The sequence below is a fragment of the Equus caballus genome, chromosome 8 (genome assembly GCF_041296265.1).
Source record: "Equus caballus isolate H_3958 breed thoroughbred chromosome 8, TB-T2T, whole genome shotgun sequence".
Lineage (NCBI taxonomy): Eukaryota > Metazoa > Chordata > Mammalia > Perissodactyla > Equidae > Equus > Equus caballus.
The window spans coordinates 24,922,064-24,940,451 of NC_091691.1; the positions used below are offsets into that span (position 1 = coordinate 24,922,064).

An 18,388-nucleotide genomic window follows, 5' to 3' on the forward strand; every position below is an offset into this window, starting at 1 on the left:
TTCCCCATCAACACTTACTCAGATGTAACCTGATGGAGAACACAGAAAGCAATCTCTAACAGGTTTAAGTGCAGCAAAATCTTCATCAATTTGAAATAGTCTAGATATCAGTCTGAATGTACTTCTTTCCCCACTCACCTCTCCTACCCAAGGGCTATCAGCATAATCAACTGAAAAACCTACTGACAGAGCTCCTCGCAGCAGTTCTAGATATTTGTATTAATTTAAATATTTTATGGTTCTAACTGGTCAAATCTCTTAGTCTGAACAATTATGGGCAATGAGAAAATGACAATAAACTCTAATAAAGTCATGCAAAGTTTAAGTAGAAGATGGAATGTTTTACATTATAAACATCTTTACTCACTCCAGTGGTACCCTGGGGATTTCAATGCAGTCAAGAGGTCACTTTGCTTGCGAACCAGGTATAAACCATTATGGAATATTTAAAAGGTGAACAAAAAATTTTTTAAAAATTCTCACCTGCTTCAGCTCTTTACACTCAACAAAAATAATGAAATAAAATTCAAAACCGAATTGTCTGGATAGTCCCCTTGGTCCCTATGTGCCTTAGACAGAAGTTGTTCAACTTCCCTGCTTTTACAAGAATCTAATCCAGATCTACATAATTGGGGTCACAGCCTCAAAAACTGAAGTCCAAAACTAACAGGAAAAAGCGAAGGCAACAGAACCTTTCTTCACCTCTTGACACTGAGTTCAGTGTCCTCTGAATGAAAGGTCACTACTTTTAGATAAAAAGCAAATACCCATTGAACGTGATCTTCTCCCTATTCCGAGATCTTCCAGATGCCTGCAGCGACACCTCATTCTGGTGGTATGCATACAGATGATCTGGGACCCCACAGAGTAAGCAATTGATAATGAGCCAGGGAACAGTGACCCACTTCCATGCCACAGTATAGACTAAAAATGTTACATGGAACGGACAACCCTCCTTCTACATTATTCCTTTCTTAAATAAGGCAGAGCATCCCAAGAGGAAAGTCCTGGGACAGGGCACTGAGAGGAAAAGCAAAGGCTCTGGAGAAGCACAGGAGAGAGGTGAAGGTGGAGGGAGACCCCATGCAGACTGACACCGGAAGCAGCGGAGCCTGTGTGGGAAGGAGAGAGGAGACCCAGAGCACTGAAGTAGCTTCACAAAAAGGAAACCTTCAGAACGGAGACTTGTAAAACTTGTCTTGAGTTGGCTAGTTTAGCTGCCAGGAGGTGGTAAGAAGAAAAGTTCTCTGTTTAAACTTTGTTCTCTTGTGATGGTAAGTCAAAGTAAGATTTTTTAGGGCCTTTCAATTGGCATCCCTGCTGGCAGGGTGCACGGAGAAGACAGGCTCTCGAGGCCACTTTGGTAAGATCTGAATTGGGTGTTTGGTTGTAATCAGAGGGAAGGAAGAAAGAAAAACACCCACCTGCCCAGGAGCACTGCTGCTAGAAAAATATCACTTCAATAATAATAAATTTAAAACAGAGCCGTCACTGAAGAATGCTTGCCTCTAGGCTCACAAAGTAAGGAAAATACTGCAGCAACAATGGAAGTTTGAATTTCTTGTCAGCTGCACTGGCAGGCATCAGCCAGCAGGGGGAGCGCACACAAAAGGCAATCAGTCTGGGACTCTCAAACCCCTTTCACTCTCGCAGGAATAAAATTAGAAACTTTCCCCCAGAATTTCTGTAATTCCTTCATCTAATATGTTTTACGCTTGTCAGCTATCGTCTCTTTTGGAATAATTCTCTTAAAATCAGAAGATATTATGAATTAAGTAAAGGCAGTCAGGCCCCCAGATAAAATTCTTTTTTTTCTTTTATGGCAAAATTTTTTATAAAGCAAACATTTGTCTATGTGTTAAACAAACGGATTTATAGAGCTCAGTCATTACATACAATTTCTTCAGGATACAAATGTAACTGCTTTGAAAGCCACATGCACAGCAATATTAAGGTCGAAGTCTCAAGGTCAGATTATGCAGTTAGTGTTTGAGTATATCAATAAGCATTTTAATCTGTAATCAATCTGTGTTAACAAGGGAAATATCCACACAGTTAAGTGCCCTCTTACATTCTCAGGATCTTCAGATATCTGGCTCTTTTGCTATCAGTAAAAAAATAAAAAAATTAAGCAACAACAAAAGAGATATTTAAAGTTTCAATATGTGTTAGGGTTTCAAAATAACTTTGATTAATTTCAAGTAAGTTTACCAGACAGATTATACTAGCCTAGCGCTGCGGTAAATAATTTAACCTGCCCTCCCCAAAACACCATAGGCTGTATTTCATACGAACCAGATGATGGTATGAAACTTTGAAGTGTTTTTAAATGGATGAGAACAACATAAAAGTCAACTAAAGGAATGTGACTATATATGAAATGAATGAAGAGGATATCTATTAAATTATTAATAATCCATTAAATTCTGGGCCTTATAAAACTAGAACTTCAGAAAATGTTTCCCTTATTATTTTTTGTTGACTGTAAAGATATATTTATTTGCAAAGAAATCAAGAGTTTCTATTTGGAAGGGTCCCTGAAATTTAAGAATGGTGTGGGCAGTCAATAGCCTCTAAGATTGTAACAGTAGTGAAAAAGTATGTTCTGAGAACTTCACAGACAAATGCAATTTTCACTAAAATATTACAGATTAAAGAACCAAAAATCAGCAAAATTTGGAAAAGTTAATAATTTACATGTCATATATCTAGCAGTGTCTTAAAAAGCATCAAAACCATTTAATCCTGGTGTTTAATTCAAAAACTATATGAATAACTGTTAAAAAATGAGAACCTGATGCTAAAGGAAAACTTCTATGAATTTAAAACATGCTGTGGAAGTAGAAGTTGTTGAAATACAAACTGCTCCTGATTTTTGCTCTGATGATTACTTGGAGAAAACCGACTACTAGAACATATATTCACTCCTTTTATAGGGTTATGAAGAATTCTTCCAGCTCAACTGAAAAGCAAAGCTGAGGTAAAGCAAAAAGCTTTGTTTTGGACTATTACAATGAAACAAAAAATGCTCTTTAAAATGCCATTTCTGGTCATCAAAGAAACACAGTCTCACTTAGGACACACTGCCAGATTTATGACTTAAGATTAACTCCAATTTACGGTTTGGAATTTTGAAGCACGAGAAAAGAGTGAAACTTTTACTCGGCCACAGGAGTTGGACAGCACAGCCACAGGCTCAAGGACGGGCTCCAGGACCTCAGCCGTAAGCCACACCCAGACCCCGCCCGGCGAGAGACTGGGGTTCCTGCGCTTGCCTCTGCTGCCTGCTCTGGCCACGCGTGTCAGCTGGCGCAGTGCTTTCATTCACAGTTCTGAACAGCGGTACCCAGAAAAGCTTTAGAAGAGCCGGAGGGGTTTTACCTCAAGATCGCCTTTAGTGATTGATTCCTCCTCAACCCGGAACTGAAGGTCCTCAACCTTCCTGTGGAACAAAATCGAAACAAAGCACTTAAAAGTCTGCCTTACCAAAAAATAACACAAAAATCTATAATCAATACCCTGGTGAATTTAGCAGATAATGGTGGAAAGAAATGCCTTAGAGACATAGAAAATAAAGAAATGCATCTTTAGGCCTCTGGTTTATAAATCTAAGAGCTCTACTCAGGAAACTCCAAAGTTCTGTCCAGGTACCGATGCCAGAAGGCGGGAGGTAATGAGAGTTGAGAAAAATCAATTGGTTCCCTTGGTCACAACCACCAGAATGGATCTAATCAAGACAAGATCAGCCCAAAGGGAAAAGGTCTGATTACCAAAGAAATAGGTTTGAGAAGCAAATCTATAATTTCTTCTTTCCATTAACAGAACATAGGGGGTAGTGGCACAAACAACACATCTCTCTTCATACCACCCTCCATCAGGTATTCTCGCGTGAGGTTAGCAGACTGCCCACACCAAGCAGGGATCCCCAGGACAGTACTAGGACCTGTTCCAAGACTGAGAGAGTAACGTTGTGAACAATTTGGAGGAGGAGCAATCGAGGATCCAATTTCTTTGATTCTAAAATGCACATTTTTTCACATTTTAAAATATCTGATATTGGGTGTGGGTTTCAATCAAAGCCATCCCAAAGTCAAAGAAATATGATATTCTGAAGATTTACAAAATCTGGGTAACATCCATGTTATGAATCTGTACAAAAGTGGGTGTAGGGGCTGGGCCAGTGGTGCAGTAGTTAAGTGCGCACATTCCGCTTCGGCAGCCCGGGGTTCACCGGTTCGGATCGCGGGTGCGGACACGGCACCACTTGGCACAGCATGTTGTGGTAGGCATTCCCATGTATAAAGTAGAGGAAGATGGGCACGGATGTTAGCTCAGCGCCAGTCTTCCTCAGCAAAAAGAGGAGGATTGGCGGCAGATGTTAGCTCAGGGCTAATCTTCCTCAAAAAAAAAAAAAGTGGGTATAGGAGAAGGAAGAAAGGGGGGGACAAAGTTCATAACCTATATGTAAAAACCAAAAATCTTTCAAACTCACTAGCATTTCTAGCAAAATTAGGAACAAAAAAATTCTCCTCAGTTAAATCAGAAATATAATCACAGGTGTAAGCCCCCATGATTATTGCAGAGCTGGAGGGACATTTCTATTGCCCAGCAATCAGCAGAGCAAGAGCCATTTTCAGAACAGAAGCCAATGGTACTGGTGCCTTGGCATTCAGAAGGGCCTAGGAGGGTCTGCCACTGTCTCTCGTTTACTTGTAGCCATATTTAGGATGCAAGGAGAATTTCCTATGTATGGCACTTCTCTCTCCAGTAAAAAGGCAATTTCCTTGTTAAAAGACTGTGTCACACCTTCCCCGGATCCCCTCACCAGAGCAGCGCTCATGACCCTCCCGAGCACAGTTATACCAGTTACTACTGAGTTAAGTCACTACCCGACATGTCAGAAAACGGAACAAAATGCAACCGAGGACAGATGTCTCTAACCCGGAGATGTTCAGATGGGTTCCCTGCAGACACCTTTTTCAGAGATCTTGTTTATCCACAGCCTCAAAAAACCTTTTATAAGAGCCAAACTTGCTTTCTCTGTCTCACACAATTTAGCACTTGATTTCATCCTGACCTGGATAATCCTCTAATTGCTTCACATGAGAGTTTTGTTTTCCTAATAAGGTAGGAGTTTCTCAAGGACAGGGACCTTATATCACCCACCAGCATCATACAATTTCATTAGATACAGGGAAGGGGTTTTGTAAACACTGGGTAACTTGGACCTTGAATATCCTCTCACCAGGAATGGCTCCAGGTGGAAGCTGGGTTTGAATTAACTCCACAACCCTGACTAAGGCTATCTTCAAGAGGATGCTTGCACACAGTAGGGGTTTAATAAATATTTGTTAAATTAATCAGGTCATGTTTAGATGATTCCAAAGTTCTCGAAAAAAGTCAAATCAAAGTGAACCCTCCTCACACGATATGAAGAGATCAAGCCCTGCTGAAGACACAGTCCTTCCTTTGCTTCTGAAGGCTGACCCAGTAAGGCTGTTAATGGTACAAGTTTTTCCGAAGGTCAGTTAAAAGGAAAAGGCCACGCTTGCCCCAGGGAACAGTCTGAGATCACCTTTTCTCCTCTTCAAGTTGGTTGAGAAGCTCCACTTTCTCCCTGTCAGCAGCTTCCACCATTGTTCGTAGCTGGTCCATCTTGGCCTCCAATTCTAGGACATGCTGGGGAAGGCAAGGACGTCAGTGAGTAGCCTCTTTCTGACCCAGATACAGGCCCAAGGATGTCTCCAAAGAGCTATGGCTAAGTGGTACCATTATGGGTTGACATTAACCTAAAACCGTTTCACGTTAAAATGCTTTCTATGATCTTTAATAGGTTATTCTCAGCAGCATTCCTGGAAGCTAGATGATGAAAAATCATGCCATTAAAGTGATAGAGGGCAATATTAAAACAACTGTCATCTTTTTTGAAGCTGAAACTCATACAAAGGATAATCTATAAAACAGGAGTTTTAATCACTGGTAAAGTCCTAGCAAACAAGCTCTCCTAACACAGGCCAAAAGACCCGGACAGAAAGACCAAAACGCAAGGTAGACTCAAGAAGAACAAAACTTCATCTTTATGACAATGCAAACTGGCACCCCTGGTCACAGCTTTCAAACAGCCCGGCAGAGACATTTATACTTATTTCTAGTACTCTCAAAACTAGCTCCCCAGCTCCAAGCACCAGGTACGCCATTCGGCCTCCTCCCTCAATTTAGAAACCATCACCATCTCCGCAACAACATCAGCTTAGAACCCGTCACCATCTCCGCAACAAGGTCAGCGCCAGACTTCACCTGGTCGTGTCCGTCCCGGGCCAGAGCTAGCTCCTGCTCTATTTCCCCCACGTGGCTCGTGGCCTTGGCCACCTCCGCCCTCTCTAGATCCCGTTCAGCCAGCAGCTGCTCAATGTGCTGCTGCTTCTCCTTCAAGGCCTCCTGGAGGGCAGTGGTGCCGGAGATCTTCCTGGCGTAACGGGAGGAGGTTTCAGTCAACTGCAAAGGAAAGTTAAAGAAGTGAAGGATGATGATGCTATCAGGGATGCAAGGAGGGTGCGATGCATGCATGGCAGGCGTCTCCTCAGCAAAGCAAAAGTGCTGCCCTGACTCGCAGGCTTGCCAATTATTAGAAAAGGTTGTTCATCAAGAAAACAAGACAGCATGTGCCTCCTGCTTGTAAATTTCACAAAGAACACATCAATGTAAAGAGTTCACGGAACAATCAGGAAGATGTTTAGAAGGAAATAAGTGGCTCAAATCAAATGTACCCTGAACTCAGTTGACAGGGCCTTGTAAGAATCTTGAAAAATTCCACAGAACCCATTTAACAAGTTTCTCTAAACTCCACTTCGGCCTGAACGTCATTAACAGCTATCTTCTTGTTATGACATTTTGGCCAATCTTTTGATCCTTAGGCTTGAGGCTGAGACTTTTTTCAACTTCTTAAGCTTCTAAATACCACTAAATAACCAAGAAGTCACCCCTTGAGTCACAAACCTTCCTTCAATTGATTAAACAGTTGAATCTTCGTCAGGATTTATTTTCTTCATTTTTCTTTCAAAATGAAGGCAGAGGAGATCTCACTCATGAATCCAGCCTTGAAGACATGAATCCCCATCACCAGAGAGATTTATAAAGATAAGATTAAGAGGAAAACTCCATCTGCCTTCAAAAGTGTGTGTGAGTGGGTGAGTGTGCATGCATGGGCAAGTACACACACAAGAGAGAGGAAGGAAAAGGACACAGGAGGGAGAAAAAAGAGCAGGAAGAGAGATCTGTGGAAAAAGAGAAGTAGAGGAGGGGCAGAGGGAGAAGATAAGGGGATTGGAGAAGGCAGGAGGAAAATGAGAAGCAGGGAGAGAAAGACAGCTTGGGGAAAGCAGAAAGAAGCTTCAGTTGTGTCATCTGTTAATCTTTGCTGTTTCATGTACCCAATTCTTCCATCTTGAGGATAATCGTCACGTAAAAACAGAGAGAAAAGAACCTCTTATTAAATGTTAACAGGTAATTTGGGCAAGTTGAATAATATTCTTCCAAGCTAGGCTCCAGAGGCTGGGAGGTAGTCAAGAAAAGGCCTCCTCCCTTGGTAAGCTGTTGTCCAAGGCCATATCCTTAGCGATGGCTGGCTCTAGATCAAGCAGCCTCGATTTCATCTTCTGCAGTCAAAGCCACATTTGCCGCCTGAATGCTCTTCTCTTCATCAGTCTACCTGAGCCCTCGTTCAGGATGCAGAGTGAGTAAGGATCTGTTATCAGTTAATAGTGAGGCAACCTGATAACTACAAGAGTAAAGGAATCCAATCAAACCCAACGGTCCTTTGCTGTTTCTATTTAGCGAACTTTCTTGAATTATTTAAACATATGAGGGAGGATTCCTGTTTTCTCTTTTAACCACCTGACCTTGACTTCCCAATTTCATCATATGGTTAAATTATACTTTCTCATACTAACGTTTCTTCCTGAAGACACTAAATCTGAGGTTCCCAAACCCTGAGCAGAGACACCCCAGGGCACTGCAGCAAACACACAGGGCACTGTGGCATATTTTAAAATTTCAAGGGAAACACAGCAACGCCTGGTGGACACCACACAACTACTCGTTTGAGGCAATTCAACCTTAGACTGTACTACATTCCTTTCGATAACATCATGTCTTTCCAAAGCTAGGTTCTGGCTACCGTCATGACAAAAAGCCAGTACTGTGCAAAAATCAAAAGCAGCATAGGAAATGAGGGTAGCTGTGTTCAGTAAGATTCCAACGTTTGACAAGCTGTGCAGCGCCCAAGAGGAGCATACAATCTAATAGTAAGTGATTATGGTCAAGAATGAATAAAAAAATATTCTCTCAATTAATGGGTATCATTTTTTTTCAACCAGCTACTGAATTGTTAGGACAGAAGTATTAATTGTTTGGGCCTAATTACTTAATAAACAAAACTGTTAGCTATTCTTTTGGCCTGGGGCACCATGAAAAAATAACTGAGACACTAAAAGTGCTATGAAACCAGAAAGTTTGGGCACCTTGGTGCTCAATACTTTGAGAAGATCATTTTGCATTAAATAATCTTTAGACTTTTTTGTATACATGAATGGGATTATATTGCTGACATATGTTTCCAGGAAGTCACACTTTCAATTATTCTATATTCTTGGCATATTCTTTTATGGTGATTTTTGAATTAGAAACAATAGCCACCGTATGTAAAGATATTCAAAAGTAAGCTGTTCTACAAGGCAAAGAGACATTCTCTTTTGTCAGTTTTCTTCACTGAATGGGGTGAGCTAAGGGGAAGCAGAACTGGTCTGAAAAGTAAGAGAAGACATTGGGGAGAGCAGGGAGAGATTGGTTATTTTCCAAAGAAATGGACACTCATAATTAAAATGTAATATAAACTACTCAAGAAAGAATTCCCAATCCAGAGCAGACACTTTGTGAAATTGTCCAGGATTAGCGAAGGAGACGATGCCCATATCAGAGTTTGCCGGCCCACTCTGAACCAGGCTTTGTTCAAACGGAGGGGGTTCTTTACCTCCATTTCACTCTTCTTGTCAAGCTTTTCTCATAAAAGTTCATTTGCCATTTTTCTGTTGAAGATGCAGACTTTATTTTCACACACAAAATGAAGAAGTTCAAGCAGGTATTTATTTTACCTGAACTTAAGAGGAAGAAAGACCAGCTGGCTGGCAGAGGAGCACCACCCCCACTCTGAGGAGAGATTCCCCTGACATTCCTGCCCCACGATCACGGAAGAGAAGGCAAAACAAGACCAAGGGCCAGCAGCCTCACTCCCATCATGCCACTTAACGTTCTAACTCTTGTCTGCAGTTCACCATCATAACGCAGAGATCTCCAGTTCAGTTTGGAGTACAATCTTATGCTCTCATTTCAAATTTAAATGGTATTTGCCTCACTTCAAGTAAATAAACTTAAAGGCAGGAGATGATAACTTATTTATTAGCCAAAAAGTCATTGCCTTGACTCTAATAAAACACCACATTAACACACAGAATGAGGCATTGCCTATTTTATTTTAATCCTGGTGATTCTATTTTTACTGATCTAAATGAGAGCAGAGAAAGAGGAAGAGGGAGCGGGAGGATGAGATGAAGAGAGGAGACAAAACAAAACACGGCTTTTCCTAGCATCCTTTCAAGTTCTATAAGTTCCGCTCTGTGTCCTCTGGCCCAAGTCAGGAACACTCCACACATTAACTGCTTTCATTGGATTAGACTGTATTCACGTAATACTAGAATTCTGAGAACACGGCTTTTCTCAAAATACTCTAGTTCCTAAAATTGTCTGAAGTCAAAGATAAAGAGACCTACATCCTTGAGGAAAAGGATCCCTCCAATCTTCCTGTCATCCTTGTGCTCAAAATAATTTCAGAGAAAAGACATCATCCCATATGTTAGATGAAAAAACAGTAGTTACTACGGACTCACCAAGAACTGGTACAACTTAAAGCCTTAAGAATCTAAAAAGGGCTGTTAAAAACTCTTTATTTCAAAACTTGTATTCTTGCTGGAGTTTTATCTTGTGAAACTTGTAACGACTTTCACAGGCTACAACCCACATTTAGAACAAGGGCAAGGAGAGACTCAATATTTCCTAAAGCAAAGCAGGTGCCCTGACAGCCGCAGTGATCACGCAGTAAGAACAGGGAGGCTTACTAATCCTGTCCGGCTGGGCTTGCTGCTCACGGAGGAGGCCACCGAGCTCACGGAGCTGAGAGAGGAGGCGGACGGGCTGCGCTTCAGGCTGGCAGGCGTGGTTGCCATCACTCGCCTCACGGCAGCGGCCTTGGCTTTGGCTGGTGTAGTGGAAGGGAAGCCAATCTTGGTCACTTTGTGGACAGGAGCAAACAAGCCATATTTGGGTTGACACTGAAAATACCTTTAGAGAACAACAATAAGAACAGTAACAAAAAACAACTTAATTACAAGAAATCACAATTACAACTAAAATGCTCTCCTAACTCCTAACTCATGACTGGTTTACTGTGAATTCTACCAATAAGCTGGGGTGATACCCAGTGTGAAGCATTTACGTGTATCTAGGCTGATAAGTAACCTCAATAATGTTTTAGAAAACATGCTAATAAATAACAATGATAGAGAGAGATGGAATTATTCATCTGTTACTAAGGTTCTATGCAAAAGGAATAAATATTTCTACCATCTGATAAACATACATAAAGGAGACCTTAGTAATATAGTGATCCCACTTCATAAAACCATGCCAAACAAAGGGAAAAAGAAATCAAACAAGCACCTAACTCTGGCAGATTCACTAAAGTAAAGGTGGAGAAATCTCAACCAGTACAGTCAGTTCTCAGACTGACACTGGAGACCATACGACTCTAGAGAATTACAATGTCTTAATATCAAGAAGGACGGCTTCATAACTGTTGCAGCACCAAGAGGTTTTATCTCCTCAAGGCATTATCATTGTATTGGGTAGATAAAGCCCATATGCTTACAATGAATTTGGATACTCTTTTTTTTTTTAATTGAGTTAATGATAGGTTACAATCTTGTGAAATTTCAGTTGTACATTAATGTTTGTCATTCGTGTTGCAGGGGCACCACTTCACCCTTTGTGCCCACCCCCCACCCCACCTTTCCCCTGGTATCCACTAAACTGTTCTTAGTCCATAATTTTAAATTCCTCATATGAGTGGAGTCATACACAGATTATCCTTCTCTCGCTGGCTTATTTCACTTAACATAATTCCCTCAAGGTCCATCCATGTTATTGCAAATGGAATGATTTTGTTCTGTTTTATAGCTGAGTAGTATTCCATTGTATATATGTACCACATCTTCTTTATCCTGAATCTGGATACATTTTATAAGTAAAATGTTAATGACAACACTTTATACTACTAATAATGCATCATATACCGTACCTATGCCCAGTCTTCAAAATATTTTGAAAAGAAAGTGTGGGAAATTTCTCTTGCATTCATTTGTACATTTAATTTCCACCCATCTTATCTCTGGGAGGTGAGAGTGGGGTTATCCTCACAATGGAAGAGGTCTGCCTGCTATCTGTTCTCTTGCCACAGGACAGAATTCTTGTCATCAGATACGAAGACATGTTTTATGTTCTTTGCCTAACAAAGGTAACTTCCTTCTCTTCACTCCCCGACCCCCAACACCCAGAAACTCATTCAGAGGTTGAGTGCTATCAAAAAGGAGAGGAGCCAAAAGGATGACATATTTCCTTTCTATTTTGAAAAATAAATTGAGAATACTATATATGATACTATAATGGTGGATACATTTCATTATACATTTATCAAAACCCACAGAATGTACACCACCAAGTGTGAACTTGGACTTTGGCTGATTATGATATGCCAATGTAGGTTCATCAGTTGCAACAAATGTTCCATTAGGTGCAGGATGTTGAAAAGGGAGAAGCTGTGCATGTGTGGGGCAGGGGGTGTACAGGAACTCTCTGAACCTTCCTCTCAATTTTGCTTTGAACCTAAAACTGCTCTAAAAATAATAATAATAATAAAGTCTTAAATAAACTGAATGCCTATTCAGAATCTACTCAGATGCGTTACACATATTACTAAGAGACAGTCAAAAGAACAACTCCAGTTCTAGTGGAGGAAAACAATCAGTAGAGTCGTCTTAGGAAATAGAAGTGCAGCTCTTCAAAACACTCACTTCCGTTTTATTACACACAATTGGTGAGATGTGCTGAGCACCTTTACATGCAAGAGGGAGACAAGATTCCAATTCCAAACAAACCTGGTTCCAGCCACAGCCCCGTCATTCTTCCCAAGAGGCTCGTCTAATTCCACACCACACCATTCCCCCTTGGCAAAGTCTGTCTCCCCAAGAAACCGGACTACACCAGCCTTAGTGCCACCAACCTGGAAGAAGAGAATGTGCAAATGACGAGATGAACATATTTCCATAGCTTAATCCTTTGCTGCTGCAACCAAGAACTAAGTACTGTGCTCCATCACTTCTATCAGAACCTCTTCTCTCCGCCTTCTCTTCAACTCTCTGAAGACTTCTCTCCAAAGACAGGCAAACTTTACCTGGGTGACTTATATTACCAGAGTAATTTGATACCTAATATAGTCCAATAATGAAATAGTCTATGTAATATGGAGTAATTAAGACTGTCCATCAAATTAATTATTCCCTTCCTTAGAAAAATACTTTATAAAAATACTCCAGAGGGATTTTCCTGCTTCAAAATAAATGTCTGCCACAAAAATAAAACCCCTACATCATTAAAGGAACACAAAATTCATCCGTAGTCCCTACACTGTAACAATTGCTGTGTTTATTCTCTCATGTAAAGGAAGCAGTAACATATACATATTATCACATTTTACTTTACATGAACTGTTCAAAACTGTGAGTCTTTTTAAACGTTTGACTCTTTGTCCCATCTATTGTTTAAATAATAGCTAAACATTAATTATGTCCACAATTATCCCACCAGCATTTATTAATTATTCCTTCCTTTGCCTTAATTTTTCTATTTCAAATACTCATTACATCACATTCTCTGTCACGTGCACATGAGAACACACAGATGCGTCTGAGTCTTTCCACAGGTTCCAGTTCAGTCTCTGCCCTCCTGCCACGGCATTTCAATTACTGCAACTTCACAATCTCTACCATATTTGCTACTGCTCATTTTCCTTACTACTCTACTTCTTTGGAATACTCTTCGATTTTCTTACTTTTTTCTAAGCTTCTTTTGTCTTACTTTTGGTTTTTTTACATCCCCAATTTTAAAAGAGGTGGATCACTGCAGGAAATTAAGACCATTACAAGCAAAAAATAAAGGTAATACCTGTATTCTCAACACCCAGACACAGTCACTGCTGGCTGTTTAGTATTCCACAGTATAGATGAGTCACAATGTGCACCTGACTCATTTTTCATTTGGGATGTTCACCTTTTCCTTACTGATTAAAAAAAACCCTCTTTATACGTAATGAATTGAAATTAATTCTTGAATAATCAATACATTCTCATGGTTCAAAAATTTTAAATATAAATATGTATCGAAGAAAGACTCTCCCTTATTAAACTCTTGTCCCCTATCTGCCCTACTCCCACCATCACAGGTGTAACCACTATTATTGATCTACAGTGTGTCCTGCCTCCCAGCATTCCCATAGGCATACAAAAGCAAGGGCTAATTTGGCTTTTTATTCCTCCCTGTTGTTTTCACACTAAAGCCAGTGTACTACATGCACTGCTCTGTGCTTCGCTTTGTTCCATATCAAGACATGGAGAGCTTCCTTCTTTGCATTTACAAGTGCATGTCACTCCACTGTATGGATGCACCCAGTTTATTAAATCAGCCCCTACTCATAGACATTTAGGTTAAGTAGGTTTATTTGTTTAACCAATTTAAAAATCATTTTGGCTAATTCTTAAAAATGTACAATGGGATTGCGTTAAACTTAGATTACCTTGGGAAGGTAATTAATCTTATTGATCTTTATAAGGAACTAGTTTTTAAGTTTTTCCCCTTTTGTTTGTGATGTTCTCTATTTAATTTAATTCACTTTTTATCTTTACTATTTCCTTTTTGTTACTTTTGGTTTATTGTTCTTTCCCTCCTAATTTCTTAAAACCAATACTAAGTTCATCCTTTGTCTTGTTTTTTATTTATTTATTTAATTAATTAATTTTTTTGAGGAAGATTAGCCCTGAGCTAACATCTGCCACCAATCCTCCTCTTTTTGCTGAGGAAGACTGGCCCTGAGCTAACATCCATGCCCATGTTCCTCTACTTTATATGTGGGACGCCTACCACAGCATGGCTTGCCAAGCGGTGCCATGTCCGCATCCGGGATCCAAACTGGCAAACCCCAGGCTGCCAAAGCAGAATGTGCGAACTTAACTGCTGCGCCACTGGGCTGGCCCCATGTCTTGCTTTTTCATACTCAAGATATTTGTTTCTTTTTTTTTTTTGAAGATTTTATTTTTCCTTTTTCTCCCCAAAGCCCCCCGATGCATAGTTGATATTTTTACTTGTGAGTCCTTCTAGTCGTGCTATGTGGGACGCCACCTCAACATGGCCTGATGAGCGGTGCCATGTCTGCACCAGGATCTGAACCAGCGAAACCCTGGGCCACCAAAGTGGAGCATGTGAACTTAACCACTTGGCCACGGGGCCGACCCCAGATATTTGTTTCTAATTTTTCCCTGAATACCACTTTCCTTGAGTTTGGGATGACACATTTTTTCCTTAGCTTTGTTTAACTCTTTGGTAAGATGGAAAACTTTAAAGCCTCAAAGCTATCTACATTTTCTCTAAAAGAGAAACTTCTTGTGAAACTGATTTAAGGACCTAAAGGAGTTATGGTTTAAGATACTCTAGACAGGGAGGGCATGTAGGGAGTGACAGAGGGCAGGCAGCACCAGGACATTCCAGAAACATCCTGGTGTCATGACAGGCATCACTGAGGAAAGACAGAGCTGGAGGTTGGAGAAAACTCCATGGCAGCAAGTCTCTTGTGTCCAGCACTTCAACACGCAATGCCCAGCAGAGAAGGGTAGGCACTTGACACAGATTTGCTGCATAAATGAAAGGTGACCTTCTCCATTGGGACCTACATAGAAACGGCCCCTTTTCCATGTAAACCAACTAAAGGAAAAAGATATCCCATGGCTGAGGGTGAATTTGATGTCTCAGAAGCAGGCAAAGAAGAAATATGCTAACACAGAGCATGAGCTCTCAAGCTGGACACATTCAAATGCCATCTCTGTCTATTAACTAGGCAAGTTGCTTAATTTCTAAATCTCAGCTTCCTCATAAGTAACACGGGGATAATTATATGACTTCTGTGAGGATTAAATAAAATAATCCACACAAAATTGCTCAGCGCAGTGTCCGACAGCGTAAGAGTATGTGTTAGTTTGCCCACACTAACAAGAGTACTAGTTCTAGATCTGGCACATTTGACTTTTTAACGCTCTTACTGGTATTCACAGAATCTACAAATAGTTGTCTATATACAATTGGCTCAGTCTTCTCCATCCTCCTACACCACAGCATTCAGAGCAGCAGTCTAACCAACATGATCCGAGCAAAACACAGTACATTAGTTGAAGATGATGCAATCTCTGAAGATCTGTTGAATTCTTTGGGGGTGAGCCTAAGTTACTGTCATGACAATTGTTTTTCCAAGAAGCGTCTAACAGGCTGTGGTCAGGAAATTCTCCAAGCAAACCACAGGCTTCATTCAGGTCAGAAGCCTTATAAAAAATTACCACGAATAACTGATTAGCAACTATTTCTCTAAATGCAGGTAACAGACATTTACCCTGAAAAAAATACCATGCCACAAAGTTTGTTTGAAATGCATGATTACTAGTTCCTAGAATGGCCAGTTTTCTTATACTTCTTCTCCCACCAAACGTGGAATTGTTGACTCATGTAACAGACAATATGCTTTCCTTTCCCTTCTAAAAGATCATTAGTAATTATTCAAAATATCTTCAACAGAGACAGAAAGTCACAGGAAGTCCTAAAATCACTCAAATGCTTTTCTGCTTATTTCACAGTTCACTTAAACACTTCTCACGTGTTCCAGAGAATCTTAATATGTACATTTACAATAAGTAGAAGCCACAATTTTCAAATCTATGTTTTAAGGGCAGATATCAAGATTATGAAAGAAAAAAATTTTCAACATTGAACCAGAAATATAGATTCCTATGGCAAACATAAATTACTACCATTAATTTTCTTTACTCTCAGAAAACAAGCATATAACTCCTAACACTGTGGTCAACCTAAGTCAAAATTAGAAGTTAATCTAAACTAGAAACTCAACTAAAGGAAAATCCAGCCATGTTCATGCTTTAGCAAATCTCAGATTTTTAAATTCTCATTCATTCATTCAATATATATTTCTTGAGTGCTTGGGCCCTTAGGACACAAAGATAAACAGAACACAGTGTTGGCCACTGACGGAAAGAGAAATTCAAATAATTCCAGTAAAAAGTGATAAGTACTTTAAGAGGTTTCTAAAAAATGCTGTGGGAACAGAAACATATATTCTTCTTTTAAACTCTTGTGAAAAATAGGAACACTGATAAATTCTGCTGGACTCATGAATGGGTCCACAAACAGGAAACAGGAAACATTTAACCCTCTCTGAACTCTCCCATCTATTCATTATCAAGTCCCAAACAAGCCATTTAATCTCACCATGCCTTGCTTTATAAAACCATAAAACATCCAATGAGTGGTAATAATGGATTATTTCACAGGAATTTTGAGAGCAATTAAATTTTGTGGGGTGGCTTCTTTATAGTATCATTTTGAGTCTCCAAATCTATAATATACAGTGGTAAGTAAACCCCCTTAAAAAACTAATATGACAAGAGCAGATGACGTATAACAGATATTCTCCCCTAACTTTAACTCTCCCCAGAACAAACAGGTAAACAAAAGATGACAATTATGAAGACACTGGTTAAAAGATTAAAAAAAGTTATGCTTAACTTGGACTTTAACTCTTGAAACTAATTTTGCCTTCTGAAAAACATATTAACTCCTTCAGGATCCAGTACCCCAAGAATACCGAGAAATAAGAAAAAAAAAAAAGGGAAAGGGTTAATCTGTTACCTCAGAGAGTGGGCACAGAATTGCTTAATATAAGACTGCAAGCACCAAATATTTGACATTTTAAACTATGAGCATGAATTCCTTTTAAAAAAAATTTCACCTAATTAAATAAATAAATAAAACTGGATAAGATGAGGCATGTCTATAAAATGAAATATATTCAGTCATTAAAAAAAAAGGAAATATAACATGCTGAATCTCAAAACATTAGGCTAAGTGAAAGAAGACAGACATTAAAAACTACATGTTGGGGTCACCTCGTGGCCAAGTTCATGCGCTCAGCTTCGGCGGCCCAGGGTTTCGCCGGTCCAGATCCTGGGTGCGGACATGGCACTGCTCATCAGGCCATGCTGAGGTGGCGTCCCACATAGCACAATCAGAGGCACAACTAGAATATACAACTATGTACTGGGGGGGGGGGGGCAGTTTGGGGAGAAGAAGAAGAAAAAAGAAAAAAGGAAGACTGGCAACAGATGTCAGCTCAGGTGCCAATCTTTAAATAAAAAATTATTTGCCCAAACTCCTCAAAACACCAATGAAACAAAAAAAGCAAACAAAACTCAGTATTTTCTACAGTTACGGTTTTCAAAGTAGGCAGTTCAGGCAAACATATTTCCAGGGTTCCACAAATACTTCATTTTAAAAAATAGATTTTAACTGTTTAAACATTTAACACAAAACCAAGAAACATCTACCCCTACTAGCCCTGGGGTTGATAAAGTGCAGAATATTTAATCACCGGAGTCAGTTTCTTATGTGGCACTAAGATCAAAAAGTACTCCACGTAACCAAAATGATATTAGCGAAGTCTGCTTTTCTAATCTACATAAGATCATAAACTACAAAGAGTCTCAGGCTCAACATATTTTTGCAAGGATGTTTAAAGAATTCACAAATGCAGTATTAAAAGTTAGAAGACGTGATGTACTAACAGGCATTTCAACAGACTCAGGCCCGGGCAGTGGTCAGACCTTCCTCGCCCCAAGCCCCAAAGCAGGATAGAGTGAGCTGCCTCTTCCCCCCCAGAAACTCGCAAGCCCCAGGGGCCTCCGCACAGTTCTCAAGGCTGGAGAGATACCAGCTTTGATACCTCTGGGTTAAGACACAGGCTTAGGTTTGCAAAATGAACCCTCATTTCACACTAATCAGCAAGTGCCCAGTTACTGAGCCCTGTAGAAAACTCTCCAGCAGTGTGAAAACAAAACCGCTGCTATAGGCAGACAGGGCACCACGAAGGGTTTTATGCAGGGGAACAGCATAA

The 18,388-nt window shown here is 40.1% G+C and overlaps 1 protein-coding gene across 50 annotated transcripts in view; it reads right to left on the bottom strand.

Moving 5' to 3' along the window:
- Positions 1 to 18,388, bottom strand: part of CLIP1 (CAP-Gly domain containing linker protein 1) — a 114,213-nt gene that overhangs the window by 57,394 nt on the left and 38,431 nt on the right. For 19 of the 50 annotated variants that reach the window (XM_070220299.1, XM_070220308.1, XM_070220273.1 and 16 more), the window contains 6 exons: positions 12,264 to 12,388; positions 10,170 to 10,392; positions 6,298 to 6,495; positions 5,576 to 5,679; positions 3,382 to 3,442; positions 2,072 to 2,104 (listed from right to left, as the gene is read on the bottom strand). In XM_070220299.1, coding sequence (XP_070076400.1) covers positions 2,072 to 2,104; positions 3,382 to 3,442; positions 5,576 to 5,679; positions 6,298 to 6,495; positions 10,170 to 10,392; positions 12,264 to 12,388 — 744 coding nt within the window. The remainder of the gene's footprint in view (positions 1 to 2,071; positions 2,105 to 3,381; positions 3,443 to 5,575; positions 5,680 to 6,297; positions 6,496 to 10,169; positions 10,393 to 12,263; positions 12,389 to 18,388) is intronic. The other 31 variants (XM_070220313.1, XM_070220303.1, XM_070220287.1 and 28 more) reach the window with 3 other exon arrangements.